Source organism: Adiantum capillus-veneris, chromosome 7, assembly GCF_014529385.1.
Source record: "Adiantum capillus-veneris isolate H3 chromosome 7, ASM1452938v2, whole genome shotgun sequence".
Lineage (NCBI taxonomy): Eukaryota > Viridiplantae > Streptophyta > Polypodiopsida > Polypodiales > Pteridaceae > Adiantum > Adiantum capillus-veneris.
The window spans coordinates 157,044,180-157,065,665 of NC_140937.1; the positions used below are offsets into that span (position 1 = coordinate 157,044,180).

General features: G+C 42.8%; 1 protein-coding gene across 3 annotated transcripts in view; it reads left to right on the forward strand.

Moving 5' to 3' along the window:
• The first annotated feature begins 12,138 nt into the window (after positions 1 to 12,138).
• Positions 12,139 to 21,486, forward strand: part of SSE1 (shrunken seed protein (SSE1)) — a 33,265-nt gene continuing 23,917 nt past the window's right edge. For all 3 annotated transcript variants that reach the window (XM_086516713.1, XM_086516714.1, XM_086516712.1), the window contains exon 1: positions 12,139 to 12,376. Coding sequence is in view for 1 of the 3 variants with exons in the window: in XM_086516712.1 (XP_086372838.1) it covers positions 12,308 to 12,376 (69 nt within the window). In the remaining 2 variants the exon portion in view is untranslated. The remainder of the gene's footprint in view (positions 12,377 to 21,486) is intronic.

Sequence of the window (21,486 nt, forward strand, 5' to 3'; positions counted from 1 at the left end):
GAATCTGTTCCAAAAGCCTAATGTCTGTTCTGGTGAATTCCCAAGTCAAATCAACTCCAAATTGGACCAAAATTGACTAGGAGGCTTGCCTAAGGCTATACAACACCCTGCTATGTCCACAGTTTGAATTTGGCCTCTAAAGCATGTCTTAGACATCCTACGCGTAGGATGTCTAACTGCTCAGAATTGCCCCAAATTTGAATCACAGACTCTCCTTAAGGTGTTGATCACTGTGGTATGCTCAGAGGTTGATTTGGAGTGCTAAATCATGGTGAAGACATCCTACGTGTAGGATGTCTAAGTGCTTAGAATTGCACCAAACTTGAGCCACAGCTTCCCCTTGATGTCAACAACCCAATGCTATGCTTAGATTTGAGTTTGGATGTCAAAAGACTCCAAAACTAGCTGCTATTGCCTTTTTTCTATCAAAAAATGCTAGTGAGTGGCATAAAATGGTAACCATCTTTTTGCAAAATTTGTCAGCCTACTCAACGTCCTCTTCCTCATATGTGTATATATTTTTCTACGCTATTAAGTTATCTAGAGTAAATTCCCCCTCTTCGTTTAACCTTTGTGGCGGCACATACATTATACTCTTCCCAAAAATGTCACCTTAGTCATATATTTATATTACCACCCTTTTCTTTTTTGCTTTGTAAATAGAATAAGCATACAATAACCAACTATATACCCCCAAACTTTCTTACCTCTTGTGAATTAGTAGTAGAAACATAATATATCCATCTTCCACCCCATATAGATAAATTCCCATGGAAATCAACTCTCCACTTGTCTTTACCAAAGATTATGGTCCCTCTCTACAAGTCTTCTATGCCCCCTACATAGGTGGCCCAATATCTCTTAAGAATATACATATAGTTTCTCTCCTTTCAAAAAGATTCCAATTGTATATTTTTTTCACAAGCAAATAATATTGGGCCCTCCTCTATTTGTTTAAGCATCATAGCCTTTTGAAAAAGCATGATTCCCCTTGGATGCATACAAGCAAAGGGCCCATACAAGAAGACTTGGAAGCAAAAGGTTCCCTAGCCTAGTGTGGACCTTCCAAACCGAATTCTTTGGTACATGGACGTGAAGAATAGTCCAAATTCATATCAAACATGTTGAGAAGGTCAATTTTGCCTTTTGAAGCATGTCATTCCGAGCTACAGGTAAAAAGTTATGGTCAAAATAGTGTAAATCTGTCAGATTCGCAGCAAAAGGGAATTGTAAATCAAGTAAATCAAGAGGGTGAGATCTTATTTTTCCCCTACTCATCTTCTAGAAGAGCAATGAGTGTTCAAGGTCACTTGCATGTGATGGGACCAACCTAAAGATGCTTTCTAAATGCCAAGACAGACAAATTGAGATACCCCGCAGGAGCCACCCGTAGGGCCTCATGGTGGGGCCCACCTACATTATGCACCCCTATGGAGCCTTCACGGTCTAAAATGATATTTTTGGTGAATAAATAGTCCCTTTTATGTCCAATATTCAATGAGTGGTCAAAGGACACTTAATTAGGTCTAATCACTTACTCTAATTAAGTGTAGCATAATCCCACTCCTACACAACTATAAATAGCCCCCCTTGGAGAGACTCAAGGACACACACCTATATTTTCAACTTCATGTTGTTTTCTTGATCAATAGTAGAGAAAACCCCAACTCTCCCTCTTTCACATCCTCCCTCCTAACCCTCCTCTTTGGAGGAAGTGCAACTCTATTCTCCACTCTTTCCATTCTACAATCTCTTACTCCATCAACCCAATAAATCATTTGTAGCACCTCAATAACTTGTAAATACATCATGATCTCTCTCATGGTTATGTTAATGATCATGAAATCATCTTCAAAACTTTCAAGTGTCGCAATTCGTGATGGTTAGCCAGTGTCTGTCCTTCCCTTAAAAGGTGTGCGAGAAATCAAGTAAGTGTTCTATTCTCAATTTACCATTGGTTTGTTTCTCCACACTTATTCAATTGGTCTAAAGAAATTTCTCAATCCAACTCTCTTTTGCTTCATTACATATGCATGTGGCTACCTCTTATGGTGATTTTATTTGTGTCACGGCATTGCATAGATGGAGATGAGCTCTCTATGCAAAGTGTGTTAGTTTGATGTAAGTGATTCTCTTGTGTGTTTGAGAGGCAAGTCTTGTGCGCATGATTTTTTGATGAGTTCTTGAGAGAGGAAGAGTTTGGATGTATTATGGGTATTCTTATGTGGAGAATGTGAATGCTATTCCACAAATTGCATATTTCATTTTGATGCACGGCATTGGGTTGCATAATCGTTGATGGTGTTCAAGTGTCCAAAGTGTATATAGAGTAAGGGGGTTTTCAAAGTGTGTTGCTTGAGTGGGTGAGTGCAAGTGTTATTTTGATTGGTTTCCTTCTCCTCTCCCTAAAGAAGGTGGTGCCCCAAGTAGTGTGCGTACCTCTTTACGAACATTTTGTGAAGGTAGGCCCATTGGTTTCGGTTTAGAGGCCCCATTTCAAAAAGCTCGCCCTCATAAAGTGGTTCCCCCACGGAGGAACATATTTCCAAGTTACCTTCAAATTTTTTAGTGATGAACAATGGAGTTCCCATCTATCCATTTCATTTTGCACAACACATTAGAGTAAATGTTCACATAGATAGAAAAGTCTTTTTCCAGCAATGCATTGTTTTTATGTTTGGTGCAGAAAGACTTAGAGAAATACTGGCATCACCGAATCCAATTATACTTCCAATCATCAATTATGAAACTTCTTTTGATGTTCACGTTTTCATTTTGTTTTAAAGGCAGGAAAAAGGAGTGGTGAAGGGGTGCTCAAGGGCCATATGAAGGAACGAGGTCTTCAAACCAACAACGAGGAGTAGCACATGAATCACGATCAAAACAATGAATCTTTTAAGCCTATTGATCGGCAATCCATTCATATAATCATTGCAACTAAGTTTAGGTTTCAATCTATCATAAGGAGGATATTTGGATCCACTCGCCTCAATGAAATCAATGCTTCAATTAATCCATTTATTCTACCTATGATAAAGTACAAATTAACAATGGATGTGTACATCTTCATTTTAATGTAATCAGATTTATAGTGTTAACAATCTTGTGCGGCCCGTAAGAGAAAAGTTTCTTTAAAAAAAAGAAATTTCAAAAAGTCTAAACAAAATGTCAAGTTCTTTTCCCACATTCTATGCAAGAAGTGGGGAAGATGAACAAGAGTTTCTTGACAACTTGGAGATGGCACATCTCATATCCGGGAGAGATGAAGAGGAAGTAAAGCTACGAGCCTTCTCGTTGGTTCTAAAAGCAGAAGCTAAAGCATGGTATGAGACCTTGCAACCCCAAATCAAGTCCAATTGGGAGAGACTGCGAGCAAGCTTCCTCTCCAAGTTTGGGCAAGGTGATACTTCTAAAGGACTATGGAAATGTCTTATTGAACATAAGCAGGTATCACTTGAAGACTATCCCTCTTATGAAGCAACCTTTGTCAATCTATGGGGTAGGTGGGAGGCTACATTAGAAAATCATGGTGGTGCACCTAACTTTCTAAAAAAGAGAGATTCATGGTTGGCTTGTATCCACTTTTAAAGGCTAAAGTAGAGCTAAAATTCCCATCCACCTTCGAAGAAGCACGTGAGGTAGCCATCATCAAGTTTAGAAAACTACACTTCCAAGCACATAGAGCAAGGGGTTTGAATGAAGTGAGTGAGAGGGAGTCTTCACAAACCATGGAAGCACCAATTAGGGCCCCTCTTGCACAATCTTCACAAATAGGAGATAACTCTCAACAAGAGGTTTTACAAAGGCTAACTCAACTGCTTGAGAACCTCACTCTGAATCTAGTACAAGGCCTACCTCAACAACGACAACCAAGAGAAGGGAATCGCAATCAACGAAGACAAGCTCAAGAGTTGCGATGTTGGAATTGCAATGAAATGGTCCATGGCATGTACAATTGTCCACATCCAAGGCGACTTCCGGGAGACATATATCCCCCCAGACCGCCTCCTCTCACTGTGCAGCAAGAACTAGCTCAAGGCCCACAAATCCTTCGTCGACCACCACCACCAGCAAACATACCTCCCGTCCCACATGAGGAGGAAGAAAGAGGAGTCAACATCATCAAGCTAGAAGAGGTAATAGATGAGCATACTCTAAACTTTGATGTTATGCCGGCAGAAAAACGCACAAGAGCACATGATAAGGATGAAGACATGAGAAGTGAAGGAACAAATTCAGCCAGAAGGGACAAGAAGAAGAAGTCAAAGATGGAAGAAGCTGAAAGTAGCAAGAAGAAAAGATCAAGGCGAAGGGAAATTGGTATCAACGACTTCCCATTGGGAAAGGAGGTAGAGCCCTACAACATCCTGGAGGATTTACAAACCCAAAAGCCAAACATTTCATGGCCTCAACTTCTACACCTATCAGCCAAAGTAAGAAGGCAATGGCCAAAGTTGGTAAGTACAAGAATTCCAAAAAAGAAAGCAAATCTTTCCATTAAGGTTGTGGCCTCAAAGCTACAAAAAGATGTGGAACCCATTGTGGATGCTTACATAAGGGGTAAAAAGGTGTCTAATGTATATGTTGATGGTGGAGCTCAAATGTGTGTGATCACGGAAAAATCAATGAACAGGTTAGGGCTTGAAATTACAAAGTCCTCTAATTGTCAAGCTAGGCTAGCCAACAACTCAAGTGTGAAGCGTTTGGGGATCATTGAAAATGTAAAAGTCTCTGTATGTAACATAGATGCACGAGTGGATATGTATGTCATGCCAGCTAAGGGGGAGGGCTATCCCATCATCCTAGGGAGTCCTTGGCTCATTGCTGTGAATGCAGATAAAAAATGGGGAAGTGGTCATTTGATTCTAAAGAAGGGTCAACCGGTGGTGTATGATTGGCGAGAAGGAAAGCAACTAGATATCAACTATGAAACCACGGCAGATGAAGAGAGCGAGGAGGAGAGTCCTTACTCAAGTGATGAGGAAGCATCAACCAGTGAAGAGGAGTCTTCTTTGGAGGTAATGGGAATTGTATTCAACGCCAACACTCAAGATGTTCCTGTAGAAGAAAAGCCAACAGACAATCACACACGAGGGGATGAAAGATGCCACCACCTTGAAGAAGGATTTGAGAAGATGCTTGCAAAAGATCTTACTTGTGAGGAGAAGAGGTCCTACATCAATATGTTAAGGAGGTATCCCAATTTGTTTATCACTGACTACTCACAAATAAGAGGTGTAGATGTAATAGAGCATCGAATTGAATTGAAATTCAGGGACCAAACCCGTGGCTCAAAAGTTAAGGCGACTAGGATCTGTGCAACAAAAGGCTCTCCTACAAGAAGTGAATCGACTCTTGAAGGCTGGCTTCATCTATCCAGTATCCAACTCTGAGTGGGTATCACCTATTGTAGTCACTCCCAAGAAGAATGGTAAGTGGAGGGTCTCCATGGATTACAAACCCCTCAACGCTGCGACAAAGAGGGACCACTTCCCTCTCCCTTTCCAAGATGAAATTTTGAACGAAGTAGCAGGTCACGAATGTTACACTGTGTGTGATGGGTATTCAGGATATTTTCAAATTAGAATAGCAGAAGAGGACCAACCAAAAACCACCTTCATCACACCTTGGGGATGTTTTGCATTCAGAGTAATGCCTTTTGGGCTCACCAATGCTCCTAGCACCTTCATGAGATTCACAATATTTGTATTTCAGCCATTCTTTGGAAAATCTATAAGAGTCTTTATGGATGATTTCTGTATTTATAGTTGTAGATCACTTCATTGCCAAAAGGTTGAAGAGGGGCTTAAGAGGCTCCATCAATTTGGGGGACAACTCAACCCAGAGAAGTGTCATATCGGTGAATCTCAGGTGGTTTTGCTAGGCCATGTGGTTTCTTCACAAGGAATTCAAGTGGATCCCTCTAAAGTAGAGGCCCTTTTGTCATTACCTCCACCAACAACAACTAAGGAGCTAATGACCTTCAACCACAAAGTGAGGTACATGTCTCGCTTCATCCATCTCCTAGCAGAAGCCATCGCCCCTTTGCATAGGTTGGCAAGCCAATCTACATTTGAATGGGGGAGGGAACATGCAAAATGTTTTGAGGAAGTGAAGGGCATTCTTAGCTCTCTCCCAATCCTAATGCCACCAGATCCAAAGGAGACCTACTATGTCACTCCAAGTGTAGGTTTCGAAGCACTTGGTGTTGTTTTGATGCAAAAAGATCCTAAAACATCATACATGAGGCCGATCTATTTTGCAAGCAAGGTGATGACTCCGGCCGAGAAGGGATACATTGAAATGGAGAAAGTGGTCTTTGCAATCTTGTTTGCGGTAAGGAAGTTTCGATCGTATCTTCTCCCTGTGCCATTTGTTTTTCTCACCTTAGAGCACAATCTACCATATGTAGCACAACACATGAGCCTCTCATCTAGAATAGCAAAGTGGGTGCTTGAACTCCAAGAATTTGAATACACTTTCCTTGTAGAAGATAGCACAAGAGCAGGACTTGCAGACATTCTCACCTACAAAGTGAGAGAAAGGGAAGGATCACGACTACAAAGAGAGGAAGGCTCAAAACAGTTCAAAGTGAAGGAGATTGATAATGCCCATACTTTATGCTTTGACGGAGCTTATCAACGCCAACAAGACAAAGCAGCAGGGGGAATCATCATTTTGAACCCACAAAAGGAGGTAATGGTTAGAAAAGGTATCACTCTACCCAGTGTTCACTCTAACAATGAGGCTGAGTATGCTGCTCTAACCCTTGGGTTAGAAGAATGCAAAGAATTAGGCATACAAAGACTTATTATAAAAGGTGATTCTTTGCTAGTGGTCAGGCAAATCCAAGGGACTTGGAGGTGCAAGAATCGTACATTGTTTGAGTGGCTTAGTAGTGTAAGAACTTTGATGAAGGGTTTTAAAGCAACACAGGTACAACACATTGTGAGAACTCATAACAAGGAAGCAGACTTACTCGCAAATGAAAAGCTTCAAATGGCGGTAGGAGGTGTGAAACTATATGAACCCAAATATCAAGGTCAAGAGGAGCTAAAAGACATTATCTTCTTTCTACAAGCAGGCGAGTGTCCCAAACACTTAGACAAGGTGCAAAGACATAGACTAGTTAAGAAGGCCACACCTTAATTCTTCTTTCATGTCATGATGATGTCTGTGGTGGTCACTTTTCTCAAGATATTACAAGTAGGAAGATTTTACAAGCAGGGTTTATTTGGCCAAGCTTACATCGTAATGTCCAATATTGGTGTAAGGCATGTAAGCTATGCCAAATTGCTGGGGATAGACGACTAACATATGAGCCTCGAGTCCCAATAATATCTTATGGCCCTTTTGAAAAGTGGGGTGTGGATGCAATAGGTCCCCTACCTCGTACTTCTACAGGGAAGGTTTTCATCATCATGGGTGTTGACTACATGACACTATGGGCGGAAGCAACAAGCACAACCCGAATCACAGCTGAAGAGGTATCAAAGTTTATTTTTGATCATATTTGTAGTAGGTTTGGAACACCCCTAGAAATCTTATCAGATCGAGGCCCGGGTTTTAGGGCTGACCTTCTGAATGATCTCTTGAGGAGGTTAAAAGTGAAACACCTGCATTCCACACCCTACTATCCTCAATGCAATGGATTGGTGGAAAAAGTGAATGGAATGATATGTAAGATCATTTCTAAGCAGGTTGTGGACCGGCTTAATGATTGGGATCGCCATTTGACGGCTGCTCTTTGGGCGTATAGGACATCTTTCAAGGTATCTACCCAATTCACCCCTTTTCATCTAGTTTATGGACAAGAGGCACTTCTCCCCATTGAGGTAGAGCTCTCAAGCTTGCGCGTTCTTGCAAGAGTGGCAAAAAAACCAAAAGAGGTTCTACATGAAAGGATCTTAGATCTCTAACGACTTGAGATAGATAGAGAAGAGTCCATTGATCACTACATCACCAAAGCGACAAGCCAAAGGGATAAAATCAACAAGAAGCTCAAGGGGAAAGGATTGAAGGAAGGTATGTTGGTTCTTCGCTATGATAACCGACTTGATACTCGACTTGACAAAAAGTTTTTGCAAAGATGGGAGGGACCTTTCATGATAAAAACAAAGTTTGGGAATGGTAGTTATAGATTAGTAGATTTATCAGGAAAACTCCACAAGACCAGAGTCAATGGATGGAGATTAAAGCCCTACTTTCAACGTATCAATCCGTTGATAGGCAGTCATTTGCCTACATCGTCTAAGCTCCAAATTGACATGGCTCCCTTCGGCTTGGCAAATGCTCCACCTATTTTTAAAGCTTTGATGTGCAAAGAAGAACCAGCCTTGGAATCTGAACATACCCAAGGCAACCCTCCCATCTCCGATTTATGGGATTGAGGTAATGAAAAGCAGGTCTAATGGAGTAAAAGAGTGCATGACACTCCTCCTATTGAAAAAAAAAAAGTGGAAAAGAAAAAATGACAAAAAAAGAGAGAGAAAAAAAAAAGAAGCAACACCGTCCTCCTAAAGATATGAATATCTCTAGGCTTGGGGGAGGGCTAATATGAGTGGCATAAAATGGTAACCATCTTTTTGCAACATTTGTCAGCCTACTCAACGTCCTCTTCCTCATATGTGTATATATTTTTCTACGCTATTAAGTTATGTAGAGTAAATTCCCCCTCTTCGTTTAACCTTTGTGGCGACACATACATTATACTCTTCCCAAAAATGTCACCTTAGTCATATATTTATATTACCACCCTTTTCTTTTTTGCTTTGTAAATAGAATAAGCATACAATAACCAACTATATACCCCCAAACTTTCTTACTCCTTGTGAATTAGTAGTAGAAAAATAATATATCCATCTTCCACCCCATATAGATAAATTCCCATGGAAATCAACTCTCCACTTGTCTTTACCAAAGATTATGGTCCCTCTCTACAAGTCTTCTATGCCCCCTACATAGGTGGCCCAATATCTCTTAAGAATATACATATAGTTTCTCTCCTTTCAAAAAGACTCCAATTGTATATTCTTTTCACAAGCAAATAATATTGGGCCCTCCTCTATTTGTTTAAGCATCATAGCCTTTTGAAAAAGCATGATTCCCCTTGGATGCATACAAGCAAAGGGCCCATACAAGAAGACTTGGAAGCAAAAGGTTCCCTAGCCTAGTGTGGACCTTCCAAACCGAATTCTTTGGTACATGGACGTGAAGAATAGTCCAAATTCATATCAAACATGTTGAGAAGGTCAATTTTGCCTTTTGAAGCATGTCATTCCGAGCTACAGGTAAAAAGTTATGGTCAAAATAGTGTAAATTTGTCAGATTCGCAGCAAAAGGGAACTGTAAATCAAGTAAATCAAGAGGGTGAGATCTTATTTTTCCCCTACTCATCTTCTAGAAGAGCAATGAATGTTCAAGGTCACTTGCATGTGATGGGACCAACCTAAAGATGCTTTCTAAATGCCAAGACAGACAAATTGAGATACCCCGCAGGAGCCACCCGTAGGGCCTCATGGTGGGGCCCACCTACATTATGCACCCCTATGGAGCCTTCACGGTCTAAAATGATATTTTTGGTGAATAAATAGTCCCTTTTATGTCCAATATTCAATGAGTGGTCAAAGGACACTTAATTAGGTCTAATCACTTACTCTAATTAAGTGTAGCATAATCCCACTCCTACACAACTATAAATAGCCCCCCTTGGAGAGACTCAAGGACACACACCTATATTTTCAACTTCATGTTGTTTTCTTGATCAATAGTAGAGAAAAACCCAACTCTGCCTCTTTCACATCCTCCCTCCTAACCCTCCTCTTTGGAGGAAGTGCAACTCTATTCTTCACTCTTTCCATTTTACAATCTCTTACTCCATCAACCCAATAAATCATTTGTAGCACCTCAATAACTTGTAAATACATCATGATCTCTCTCATGGTTATGTTAATGATCATGAAATCATCTTCAAAACTTTCAAGTGTCGTAATTCGTGATGGTTAGCCAGCGTCTGTCCTCCCCTTAAAAGGTGTGCGAGAAATCAAGTAAGTGTTCTATTCTCAATTTACCATTGGTTTGTTTCTCCACACTTATTCAATTGGTCTAAAGAAATTTCTCAATCCAACTCTCTTTTGCTTCATTACATATGCATGTGGCTACCTCTCATGGTGATTTTATTTGTGTCACGGAATTGCATAGATGGAGATGAGCTCTCTATGCAAAGTGTGTTAGTTTGATGTAAGTGATTCTCTTGTGTATTTGAGAGGCAAGTCTTGTGCGCATGATTTTTTGATGAGTGCTTGAAAGAGGAAGAGTTTGGATGTATTATGGGTATTCTTATGGGGAGAAGGTGAATGCTATTCCACAAATTGCATATTTCATTTTGATGCACGCATTGGGTTGCATAATCGTTGATGGTGTTCAAGTGTCCAAAGTGTATATAGAGTAAGGGCGTTTTCAAAGTGTGTTGCTTGAGTGGGTGAGTGCAAGTGTTATTTTGATTGGTTTCCTTCTCCACTCCCAAAAGAAGGTGGTGCCCCAAGTAGTGTGCGTACCTCTTTACGAACATTTTGTGAGGGTAGGCCCATTGGTTTGGGTTTAGAGGCCCCATTTCAAAAAGCTCGTCCTCACTAATCTGTTCAATCTTCCTTTCACTGACCCAAATGAGATGAAATTTATCACATGCACTCAAGGAGCTCTTGCACCTTGCATAACACACAATGAGAGTCTGTGTGAGTGTGTGAGAGTGTGTATATCTTGCAAGCAACCCCCCTCCTTGCTAGGTCGACCCCCTCTTCTAGCTCATCATTGAAGCTCATTGGCTCATGCCAAGCCTAGCCAATCACAAGCTTGGGCCATTTCTAGCAATAGGTGTAGTCTTGGGACAAGTGTCCCCCTTTCCCCTTTGAGAGAGAGGACTTGATAAATGCAAAAACAATTAAATAATTGTTGTAAATTATCATTGGACCCCTTTTAATCCTAGCCAATAGGGTTCAAGCACCTCATGGAGGTAACATGGGTAGGGGTTTGACATGTGTCCCTGTTGCCTCTTTAAGCTTGGGATTTCCTTGAGAGTGTGTGTGTGTGTTCTCTCTCTAGCCCCTAAGAAAAGGGCTCGCCCCCCTCTTTGTAGGGATCTTTTTGACCTTTGGTGCTCAAGCACCTTAGTCATCAAGCATGACTAAGCACTTGGACTAGGGGTGTTCCCACAAGCATCTCAGGCAAGCATGTCAAAGCACCTCAAGCACCTTAATCATGCAATAGGTCAAGTACCTCAAGCACCTTAATCAAGAACCTCAAGCATGACAAGCAGCTCAAGCAAGACAAGCACCTCGAGCTTGGGCCGGGTTCCCACCTCAAGCTGAGACCTAGCTTGACTATGGTCTTAGATCTAAGGACTTTTAACACTAACTTTTGGAGGTTTTAATGAAGCTAACCCTAAGATCTTTTAAGCTCCATTGGTAGCCTTGCTCTTTGACAGACTATCTCTCATTTGGACCCCTTTACCATTGGCCTCGTGTCGAGATAGATATGTAAGCACATGACTATATTCTACCTCTTGTTTCCATTTATCTCTCCCATATTAAATGATCAGTTAATATGAGAAAGTCTTTTAGGAATAGGTAGATATTAGATTTTATGACAAGCCGCCATGTCAAGCAAATGAGAAGGGGCAACGCAGGTGGCCATGATGGGGGACCATCGCTCGGGGAGCCCAATTCCTTCTTTTTTTAATTGCTTTCGATACGGTGCTTTATTTTGGACGTGTTGTGGCTTTTTAATTGCTTTATTTTGGACGTGTTGTAAGTGCTCCATGTGGTCACTTGTGGGCTCAAAGAGTCCAAAAAGGACCTTTGGCTCACCAAGTAACCAACTTAAATTCTAGTTTTAGTATCTTGTATGATAGACAACCAGTCTTCTTATGAAAAGCTATAATTTTTTTTTATTTTTGGAGAAATTTACTCTCACATCAAAGGGTATTCTGGGAATTTTGGAAAATTTGAAAAGCATTTGGGGAAGTTTCAACGAAGTAATGGGGGTATTTTGGGAATTTTTGAAATTTGAGGGGTATGTTGGGAATTTCCAACAAATTAGAGGGATATTTTCTCTTTTTTTTTCCCCATCTCACACACTTTGATTAAAGTGAAACGCTCCCAGAACACGCTAAAGCGAAACGCAGTTCAGACGCCAATCGTGCACCCAAACTGTCTCGCGACACACTCACAAAGTGAACGTTGCCTGAGCGGCTACACAAGGAAGAGGAAGTCACTGGAGGCCGTGATCAAGCTAACAACTAGCTTTATTCATGGAAACGTACAAGCTCTGGGTGCGGCGCAACCAACAACTAGTCGCCTCTATGGAAAACATGGCCACTGTAAGTTGAGAGAGAGAGAGAGAGAGAGAGAGAGAGAGGGGGGGGGGGGGGAGGGATGACTTTTGTTCCCTTCATAAGGAGCCTTGTAACTTTGGTTCTATAAGATAGAGAGAGAAAGAAAGAAATCTCTTCTCTAGATTGCAATTGGCTGATGAGACCGGTTGATGTACATGTATGTGCCCTTTGTGTATCCAAAAAAAAGGTCAAAAGGTACAAAGATGATTTGGGAGGTGTGATTTGTATACAAGTATGTGAGTGATGGAATGATGGAGCTCTATGTCTATGTCGTAAGAGGTTATATGATCAACAATCATGATATGCATGTAGTTATGTAATCCAAAGGAAAATCATCGACTTTATTCCATCTGGTAACTTGTGACAAAGGAGCGGAGTGACTCCCCTCTTGTGCAATTCCGTCTGTACAAGATTCAACCTTGCTGATCCACGAGATCTCTTGGAATAGACGAAGCCAGACCAAAAGCCTCAAGGTAAAGTTCTAAATCTGAGGAGTATCTACTAGGTCCTCCTCCTCCATCCACTTCGCATCCAACGGACAGTTCTTGACTAAGAATCGCCATTCACTTTACCTTTCTCTTTCCTTTCCTGGTGAGTCAATATCTGTTCCAGGACAAGAATCTCCTGGCTCTCTTTCACTTCAGGTTGCTCCTCAAGATCCCTGTCCATCGGCACTTCACTTACATCTAGGGAATTCTTTGATCTACTGGCTGATTCCCTATTCCTTTCTTTTCTTGTGCCCTGGGACCTGGGGTAGCTAGCCTCCCTTGTTCATTAGCACGTCAGTCTCAATCATCAGAACCCTGAGACTCACTATCAGCTGATCCCTCTTCTTCTCCAGAATCCTCTGATATGAACTTGTCTTTAGTTCGTTGGAACCCTCATCTGATTCTCCAGAATCCTGTGATGAGCTATCATCCCGGTTTTCTTGATTCATTCTCTTCACTGGCAGACTCTTGCCTTGTTGAGGTGGGTCTATCCTGTCCGTCGGATAAGTCAATGAGCCGGCATGCATTCCAAATCGTTGCTTAGTATGTCCCATAAGTCTTTGAATAGAGTCAGACTTCTGGTTTATACAATAATCTCGAATCTATGTTGGTAATCTATAGCAAAACCGCTCAATCTGGTTTCTCAAAATAATCTTCCGAAACGAGGATATTGACAGATAAGTATCCCAAAACCTCTGATAAGCATGCTTCTTGGATCTGCTTGCCTCCTTGAAACTTGACTTCCGGCCCAAATAACCGGGAAATCCACCGATTTTCTCTTCTTTCGAGAGTGCTTCAAGCCTTTCATTATCTGGTTTATCTTCTGGTCAACAACTCTATCCAGCTCTTCTTGCAAGTACAACTTTCGCTTTTCTGCACTCGTCCGTTCTATCCGCTTTCCTCCTGGTCTCACGCCATCTCGAGTGAATCTCATCGATCGGGTAATTCTTCAGGTGTTTCGCAAATCTCGGGTCTTTGGAGTACTTGATCATTGATTTTCTCAAAGACAAGGGCAAAAAGATCAAGAAATTTAAAGAGGGTGGACAATCAGTGAAGTTTGAAACCTTTTCAGAGTTTTGAGATGCTCCCAAGGCTTTAGCCTTTATTCAACAGTTTGACATAGCATTCTCTGGAGGGCGCTACTTAGAGCACTCCAAGATCAGGAGTGCAACATCATCTTTGAAAGGAAATGCACGGACGTGGTGGTCCACTCTTTTTCTAAGGAGAGAAGCCCCGACTAAATGGTTAAAGTTCAAACGGCTCTTTGGTTGACTCAAGAGTACGAACGAGATGTGATGACCGCTTCGGATGACCAAGGCTGACACTCTAGATACCTATTGTGAAAGATTTTGGGATTCTTTCCTACTGGCCTCTTCTTTTAAGAAGGTCACTTTTGAAGAGCAAATCGAGCGGTTTTGCTGTGGACTTCCCAAAGAAATACGAGATTACTGCCTTGAGCAGAAGTCCGAGTCCATACAACAATTGATGGGACATACTAAGCGGGGATTCACTATGCATTCTAGTAACTTGACTTACCCTATTGATCAAGTTTCGACTCCGAGGATCGGACAGACTTCGACAAATGAAAAAAGAAAAAGAAAGAAATTCCAGAAAAGAAAAGAGTGCACAACCCCAATTGACCAAGGAGCAGAGATTAGATTATCTCAAGGAGGGGAAGTGCTTTCGTTGCGGAGAACTAGGACATATCTCTGTAAAGTGCCCCAAAAAGGCACAACAAGGAGAGAGTTCCAGATCTGCTAAAAACGTGGCAGAAAAGGAAAAATGAAAGTAGGATTGGTACCTGATTGCACGGGGACCGGTCCGAATCAGATGGATGAAAGCACAGAACTTTGTCGCGCTTGGGACAAAGTACAAGATCCGGAAGCCCTTATCTTCTTTGATGGAGGAGCCAAGGCCAACTTCATTTCAACTGAAATGGTGGCTCGACTTGGAATCACGCCCGATGTGCTGGGGCCACAGGCAGAGGCAGTTCTAGCGGGACCAGGATGGGATGTTGCCATTACATCGGTCATTGACAAACTTCGTTTGCATTGTTAGGGGTATTTAGGGCACGAGGGCTTTTACATCATGCCTTTGGAAGGGTGTGATGTCCTCCTAGGAATCCGTTGGTACCACAAGAACAATACCATGGTTGACTACTGGGCTAAGAAAGCGACTTTGACGAATGATAAGGGTAAGAAAATTGTGCTTGATGTAAAATTAAAGGGCGAGTCCGTCCCTATTGTATCGGCTTCGGCCATTTCTAAATTAATGAAATTCAGTCTTTTTGTTTACTCGATCTACTTGAAAGAAGTGATTGATGAACAACGAACCAACATGTGTGAATTGGATAAAGAACGACAAGAATTTTTGCACACGCAAGCTGATTGCTTCTCTAAGGGGCTACCAGGCGAGTTACCTCCATTTCGTCTTGAGGACCATATGATTGATTTGATACCTGGAAGTGCTCCACCGAACCGGCCACCTTATCGAGTTAGCCGAGCCCATAATGAAGAGATAATGAACCAAAGTAAAAGAACTTTTAGAAAAGGGTCTGATCCAACCTAGCACATCACCTTACTGTTCTCCGGTTTTGTTAGTACTAAAAAAAGACGGATCTTGGAGAATGTGCATAGATTATAGAGCTCTCAACAAAATCACCATAAAAAACCGATCGATGCTATCCTTGACAAACTCCAAGGATCCTCTTGCTTCAGCATAATTGATTTGAAAAGCGGATATCATCAGGTTCGAATCGCTCCGGGGGATGTCTACAAGACAACTTTCCGGACAACTTTTGGTTTATATGAATACTTGGTGAATCCTTTTGGTCTCACAAATGCTCTGGCGACATTTAATCGAATGATGGATAGAATTTTCCGAGAGCATCGATTCTTTGTAGGCACTTTCTTTGACGACATAATAGTTTTCTCCAAGAATGAAGCAGAGCACAGACATCTTTTGCTACAAGTCTTTCAAGTGTTGCGGAAGCATAAACCGGTCATCAATGCCAAAAAGAGTTTTTCTTACTGGAGATACATTTCTTGGGACATATCGTCTCAGTAGGAGTGCAGATAGACCCGGCCAAAATTGACACTATCCGTGATTGGCATGACCTAAAGAATGTTCACGAAGCTCAAAGCTTTTTGGGCTTGTGGTCTTACTACCGGCATTTCATTCATAAGTTTGCAGAGATAGCTTCACCTTTGCATTTATCGACCCAAAAAGGAGTCCCTTTTACATGGGGATCAATACAGATGAATGCTTTTCATACTTTGAAAGAAAAATTGACTACCGGACGAGTGTTGGCTTTGCCAGACTTGCAAAAGCCATTCGAAGTCTATTGTGATCCTTGTGGTCGTAGTCTTGGAGCAGTTTTGATGCAAGAAGGCCATGTCATTGCTTATGCAAGCAGGGTGTTTTCACGGCCAGAATTGATAGCACAGATATATGAAAAAGAGCTATTGGCAGTGATCCATGCTCTTACTGTTTAGACTTATACCACTCTGTTGCTTCACAGGTCTAGGGCATACATGGATGGCTAGTGTGCCTCCGAGCTGGCCACCCTTTGCAGATGCATTTTCTCTGCATTGTCAGGCCGCCCACTTTGTTCGGGCGCCCTCATAGTTCATTTATTTCTTGTTGGGTCGTGGGGGATTTTTCCAGGCATTGCCCTCCTCCCCTTGGGCACCTATTTATGGGGCCAAGGAGGTACCCACTTCCAACTTCTCTGGTTATTGTGTATTGGGTCTTCTACTCATGGTAGTCATGGGGGGCTGATCACCCCCTCTTCACCATATCTTGCGTTTGTGGTCTCTCTCTCTCTCTCTCTCTCTCTCTCTCTCTCTCTCTCACACACACACACACACACACACACACACACACACACACACACACACACACACACACACGCGCGCGCTCACATGGTATCAATAGCTTCAGGCTCTTGATGATCCAGGGGCGCATCACTTTCAACAACTTGTTCTCCTCCCAAGGGCTGGATCAGCCAGTGTTTTTCTTGAGGCTGCAAACACTCAGCCTGCCCTCCCTCCTTTTGTGCTATCGCCATTGCTGGGTGTCACAAACTAGGTGACGTGGCTGCTCAGTACACACACCCGCCCTGCTGGAAAATGCTGACGTGGCAGCTGCAGCGTATGGAAAAAAGCAGGCTGTACAGATCCGCGTATTGCGGCGCTTTTTGCGGCACTTTTTACGACAGCAGCGTGCAGCTTTTGGGCTACGCTCTACGCGTGAGAGAGAGAGAGAGAGAGAGAGAGAGAGAGAGAGAGAGAGAGAGCTTTATCTTCAGTTTTGCTTTATTTTACTAAGCAAGCCCTGTGAGAGGAAATTGCTTTATTTTGAAAGCTTTTGGGACAGCTTTTGGGGCTCTGCTTTTGGCATCCCTTGTAAAACCTTTATAAGTGTGGGCAGGGCTCCCACTTCTCAAAGCATCTGGACGTAGAGTCTGAGAGTGAGACCCTCCCACTCCCTTGTACTTTGAGTTGCAGATTAATACAAAACAAATACTGAAAGGGGCGCCAGTCTTTGAGGCACGGAACTCCGCCGGGCCGTGTCGAATCAATTGTGAACTGTGAACTGTTTTGAAGTGAATTCCTATCGTGTCGCGGTAGAATCTTGACTTGGAGTGTCCAAGTCTGTTACACTGGGAGCACTATCTAAGGCACAGCATACAAGCGTAGAGTAATTTGCAAGTTTCTATCGCGAAGATCTTGCTTCAATACCTCTAGCGTTTTTTCTCAGGCTGGCATTTTTTGGACTGCATAACTCTAGCTCCCTCTTCATCCCACATTCCCTCCTTGCCTTGCATCCGGCGGGCATTTACCTCATCTGGAGCAGAAGTGTTGCTTGCTGCGTTTTCAGGTTTTGGGCACTACGGGACTGGGCATACATTGCTTGGTCACATCTTTTGCCTCGGAGCCGCGGTATCTACAAGATATTGGCATTTCGGACACTATTTTGGTGCTGTTTTTTCCTTGTTTCAGCCCATTGCAAGGCTTTGTCACAAACTGTTGATGTGTTAAAGCCTAAAGAATGGAGCCAACTTAGAGATGCGGGCAGAGGGGCCTAAACCCTAAGAAGAACAAGTAACAGAAGAAGAAGTCCTACCAACTTATGGGGACCCCGTCCGATGGGGCCCCAAGTGACATAAAGGATTAAAATAAAGCACGACCCGCACACACAGGAAAAAGTTGGCAGATTTCCAAAAATTGCGCTAGCATGATGACGTGGCAGGTTGTACGGATTTCTGCATTTTGCGCTGGCTGATGACGTGGCAGGCTGTACGGATTTGCTTAAATTATGCTGGCAGCTTTTGGCATTGCTTTTGGGACCAGAAGCTTTTGAGTTTTGAAGGCTTTTCACTGTAACTGCTTTTCAAGCCAAGGGCCTTCAAATATGAGGTTAGGGCTCATTCTCTGGCATGCTTCCTGGAGAAGGTGCAGAGTTTGGAGTACTGGCTTGTACTGAGTTGATGCAATATAAAGAAATACCGAAAGGGGCGCCTAGGTTTGGGGCCAATACTCTTTGGGGTGGAATTCTGCCACTCCGTGTCGCGTGTCGTCTCGCTCTTTCAGTTCAGTTGGGATTGAAGTGCTAAAAGTTTGTTCAGTCTGTTCTTTTCTATTGGCACGTGGTGCTCGTCTTGTGACAGTGGTATCAGAGCATCAGGCGTGTGCTTTTCTGAAAGCATACCGGTCCTACCAAAGAGCAGACAGAGCAAGATCGCACTTCCAAAGTTCATTGGAATTTTTTGCTTCGTGCTTCGACCCCAGACTTACTAGCCACTCCCACCCTTACTACATCACGCATCGGGCGCGCTCCCGTCTTCACCGCTCTTGTCTTACAGGGCATAAGCCATTGAGATCACTTGCAAGAGAAGGATCCAAGATTTGTTTCAAGCTGCTGTTTTTTCTCAGAGACAGTACCATGCAGATGTTGATAGCTACCAAGCAGCATACTCCAAGGACTTGGCAAGCTTTCAAGAAAATGTTTGCCCGAAGTTATATGGTTTCTGCCATCTTCCTTTGGAGTGCAACTTCTGGCAGAGTGGGGTATTCTGAAATGCTTGCCATGGAAACCCTAGCAGATTATAACTTGAAATTTCTTTACAGCAGGTGCCTCTTGTTGATAACCTTGGAGGTCCAGTGTGATTGCTATGACTTGGGACTACCATCGCCGCCAGAGGAACATTGTCTGTCCAAGAGCTGATGGACCACGCTGTGCTCGGCTACAACCTGATGGAAGGAATCTAACCCTAATTTTTGGTGCAGGTTTCAGGATGGAAAGTCAGTCGACTTTTCAAGCTCGATCGATGTCGAGATTGCTTTTAAGTTTGAATTTTGTTTGAGTTCTGTTTGAGAACTTGCTTGGTGATCCTGTTTGAAATTTGTTTGAAATGGATGGTATCTGTTTTGAACCTGTTTTAGTGCCGATTTGAAATGTTTGACTTTGGTTTTAATAATGGTTTCATTGATTGGTGATTTTACTCCCGGGTGGAGAATTGAGAAATATTGTTTTGGTATTGTTTGAACCTCGGAACGACGCAGGCCGATGCTTGGGGAGCGTTCCGTTGTATGCTAGAAAACCTCCGAAGGACGCAGTCCAATGCCTGGGGAGCGTTTGGTTGTATGCTTGAACCTCCAAGCGACGCAGACTGCGGTCTGGGGAGCGTTTGGTTGTACAGTCCTCTGAGTTCATGACCCGGACATTTTTAGGTTATTTGCGGGGGGAGTGACGAGGTAGTCGTTGAGTAGCTTCATACCGCAGACCGTGTGTCTCGGGGGAGTGCTCAGCGGCACTGTTTGTTGTGTTTTGTAACATGCTTATGTAAGCATTTGTGTTGCATTGTGATGTGCCAATTACTGAATATTCCTAATTGGATGAGATTGCTTGTGTATGTAATTTTAGTGCATTAAGACACCCGTGGAAGATCAGTACGGTCTGGTTGTGATGGCTAATTTTACTACGCCGGAATATCAAGAGTTCCGATATGGACGAAAGGAGAAGCTAACTCCTTGATAAAAAGAGCAGAAAGGAGAAGCTAACTCCTTGATAAAAAGAGCCGAAAGGAGAAGCAAACTCCTTAACAAAAAGAGCAAACCGATTGTCGCTCGGAATGTCCCTCGGAATGACCCTCGGAAATTTTTGAGCTAACATGAGTTGTTTTGCAGATATGTTGTAATCGCGGACGATTACTCTCTTTCAAGAAGGGGAGATGTCACAAACTGCTGACGTGTCAAAGCCTAAAGAATGGAGCCAATTTACAGATGCGGCCCGTGGGGCCTAAACCCTAAGAAGAACAAGTAACAGAAGAAGAAGTCCTACCAACTTATGGGGACCCTGTCCGATGGGGCCTCAAGTGACATAAAGGATTAAAATAAAGCAGGACCCACACACACAAGAAAAAGCTGGCAGATTTTCGAAAATTGCACTGGCATGATGATGTCGCAGGTTGTACGGATTTCCGCGTTTTGCGTTGGTTGATGACGTGGCAGGCTGTACGGATTTCCGTAAATTATACTGGCAGCTTTTGGCATTGCTTTTGGAACCAGAAGCTTTTGAGTTTTGAAGGCTTTTCACTGTAACTGCTTTTCAGGCCAAGGGCTTTTAAAAATTCGGTTAGGGCTCATTCTTTGGCATGCTTCTTGGAGAAGGCGCAGAGTCTGGAGTACCGGCTTGTACCGAGTTGGTGCAATATAAAGAAATACCGAAAGAGGCGCCAAGGTTTGGGGCCAATACTCTCTGGGGTGGAATTCTACCACTCCGTGTCGCGTGTAGTCTCTCTCTTTCAGTTCAATTGTTATTGAAGTGCTAAAAGTCTGTTCAGTTTGTTCTTTTCTATTGGCACGTGGTGCCCGTCTTGTGACAGGCTTAACAATGGGAGAATCTTGGAAGGACGCTATTTGCAAGTTCCGGTACCGATCCGGCAACTACGAGCACGCTGAATTTTCTGTTTGGCAGCGATTTTCAGCCCCTCGCATCTGCGTTTTTCTTGACGGACAGCCACCTATCACTTGTTTCATTTGCCTCTACACCGGCATTGTCACCAGCGTGTGACTACTATCTATCCTTTTTGTTGATTTCTTTCTTATTATCTATTTACTTTCACTTTTTGGAAACACCCCTCGGGAAATCTAACTGCCCTGCATTGCATAGCTAGTGTGGAACTGTCCAGAGGGAGTCCAGGCTTGAGGGCAAGAGAGCACTAAGGTTGGACAAGGACTATGGTTAGCCAAGTGGGGTCATTGACTAGCCAAAGTGGAATCCTTTGCTACAGAGGCTACATTTCAGTTTTGGATGTGGCCACAGTGTACAAAGAGGGTCGGATGACCTAGAAAGATACAATGGCAGCATCTCCTAAAATTTAGGGAACTGCTATTTTGGGACCTGAAAATGTCTTCGCGTCATTACGTGCAGTTTGACATGGGGATCATTTTGTTACTCTGTGGCCAAGTCAACAGAGGCTGCAGGTGAGATATTTTTAGACCCGAGGGTCTAAAGCGGGAAAATGCACAAATGAGTGACACTTGGCACTCTGAGGCCAGTTTACTACTTATAGAGAAGGCAAAAACGTGATTTATAGCTGGG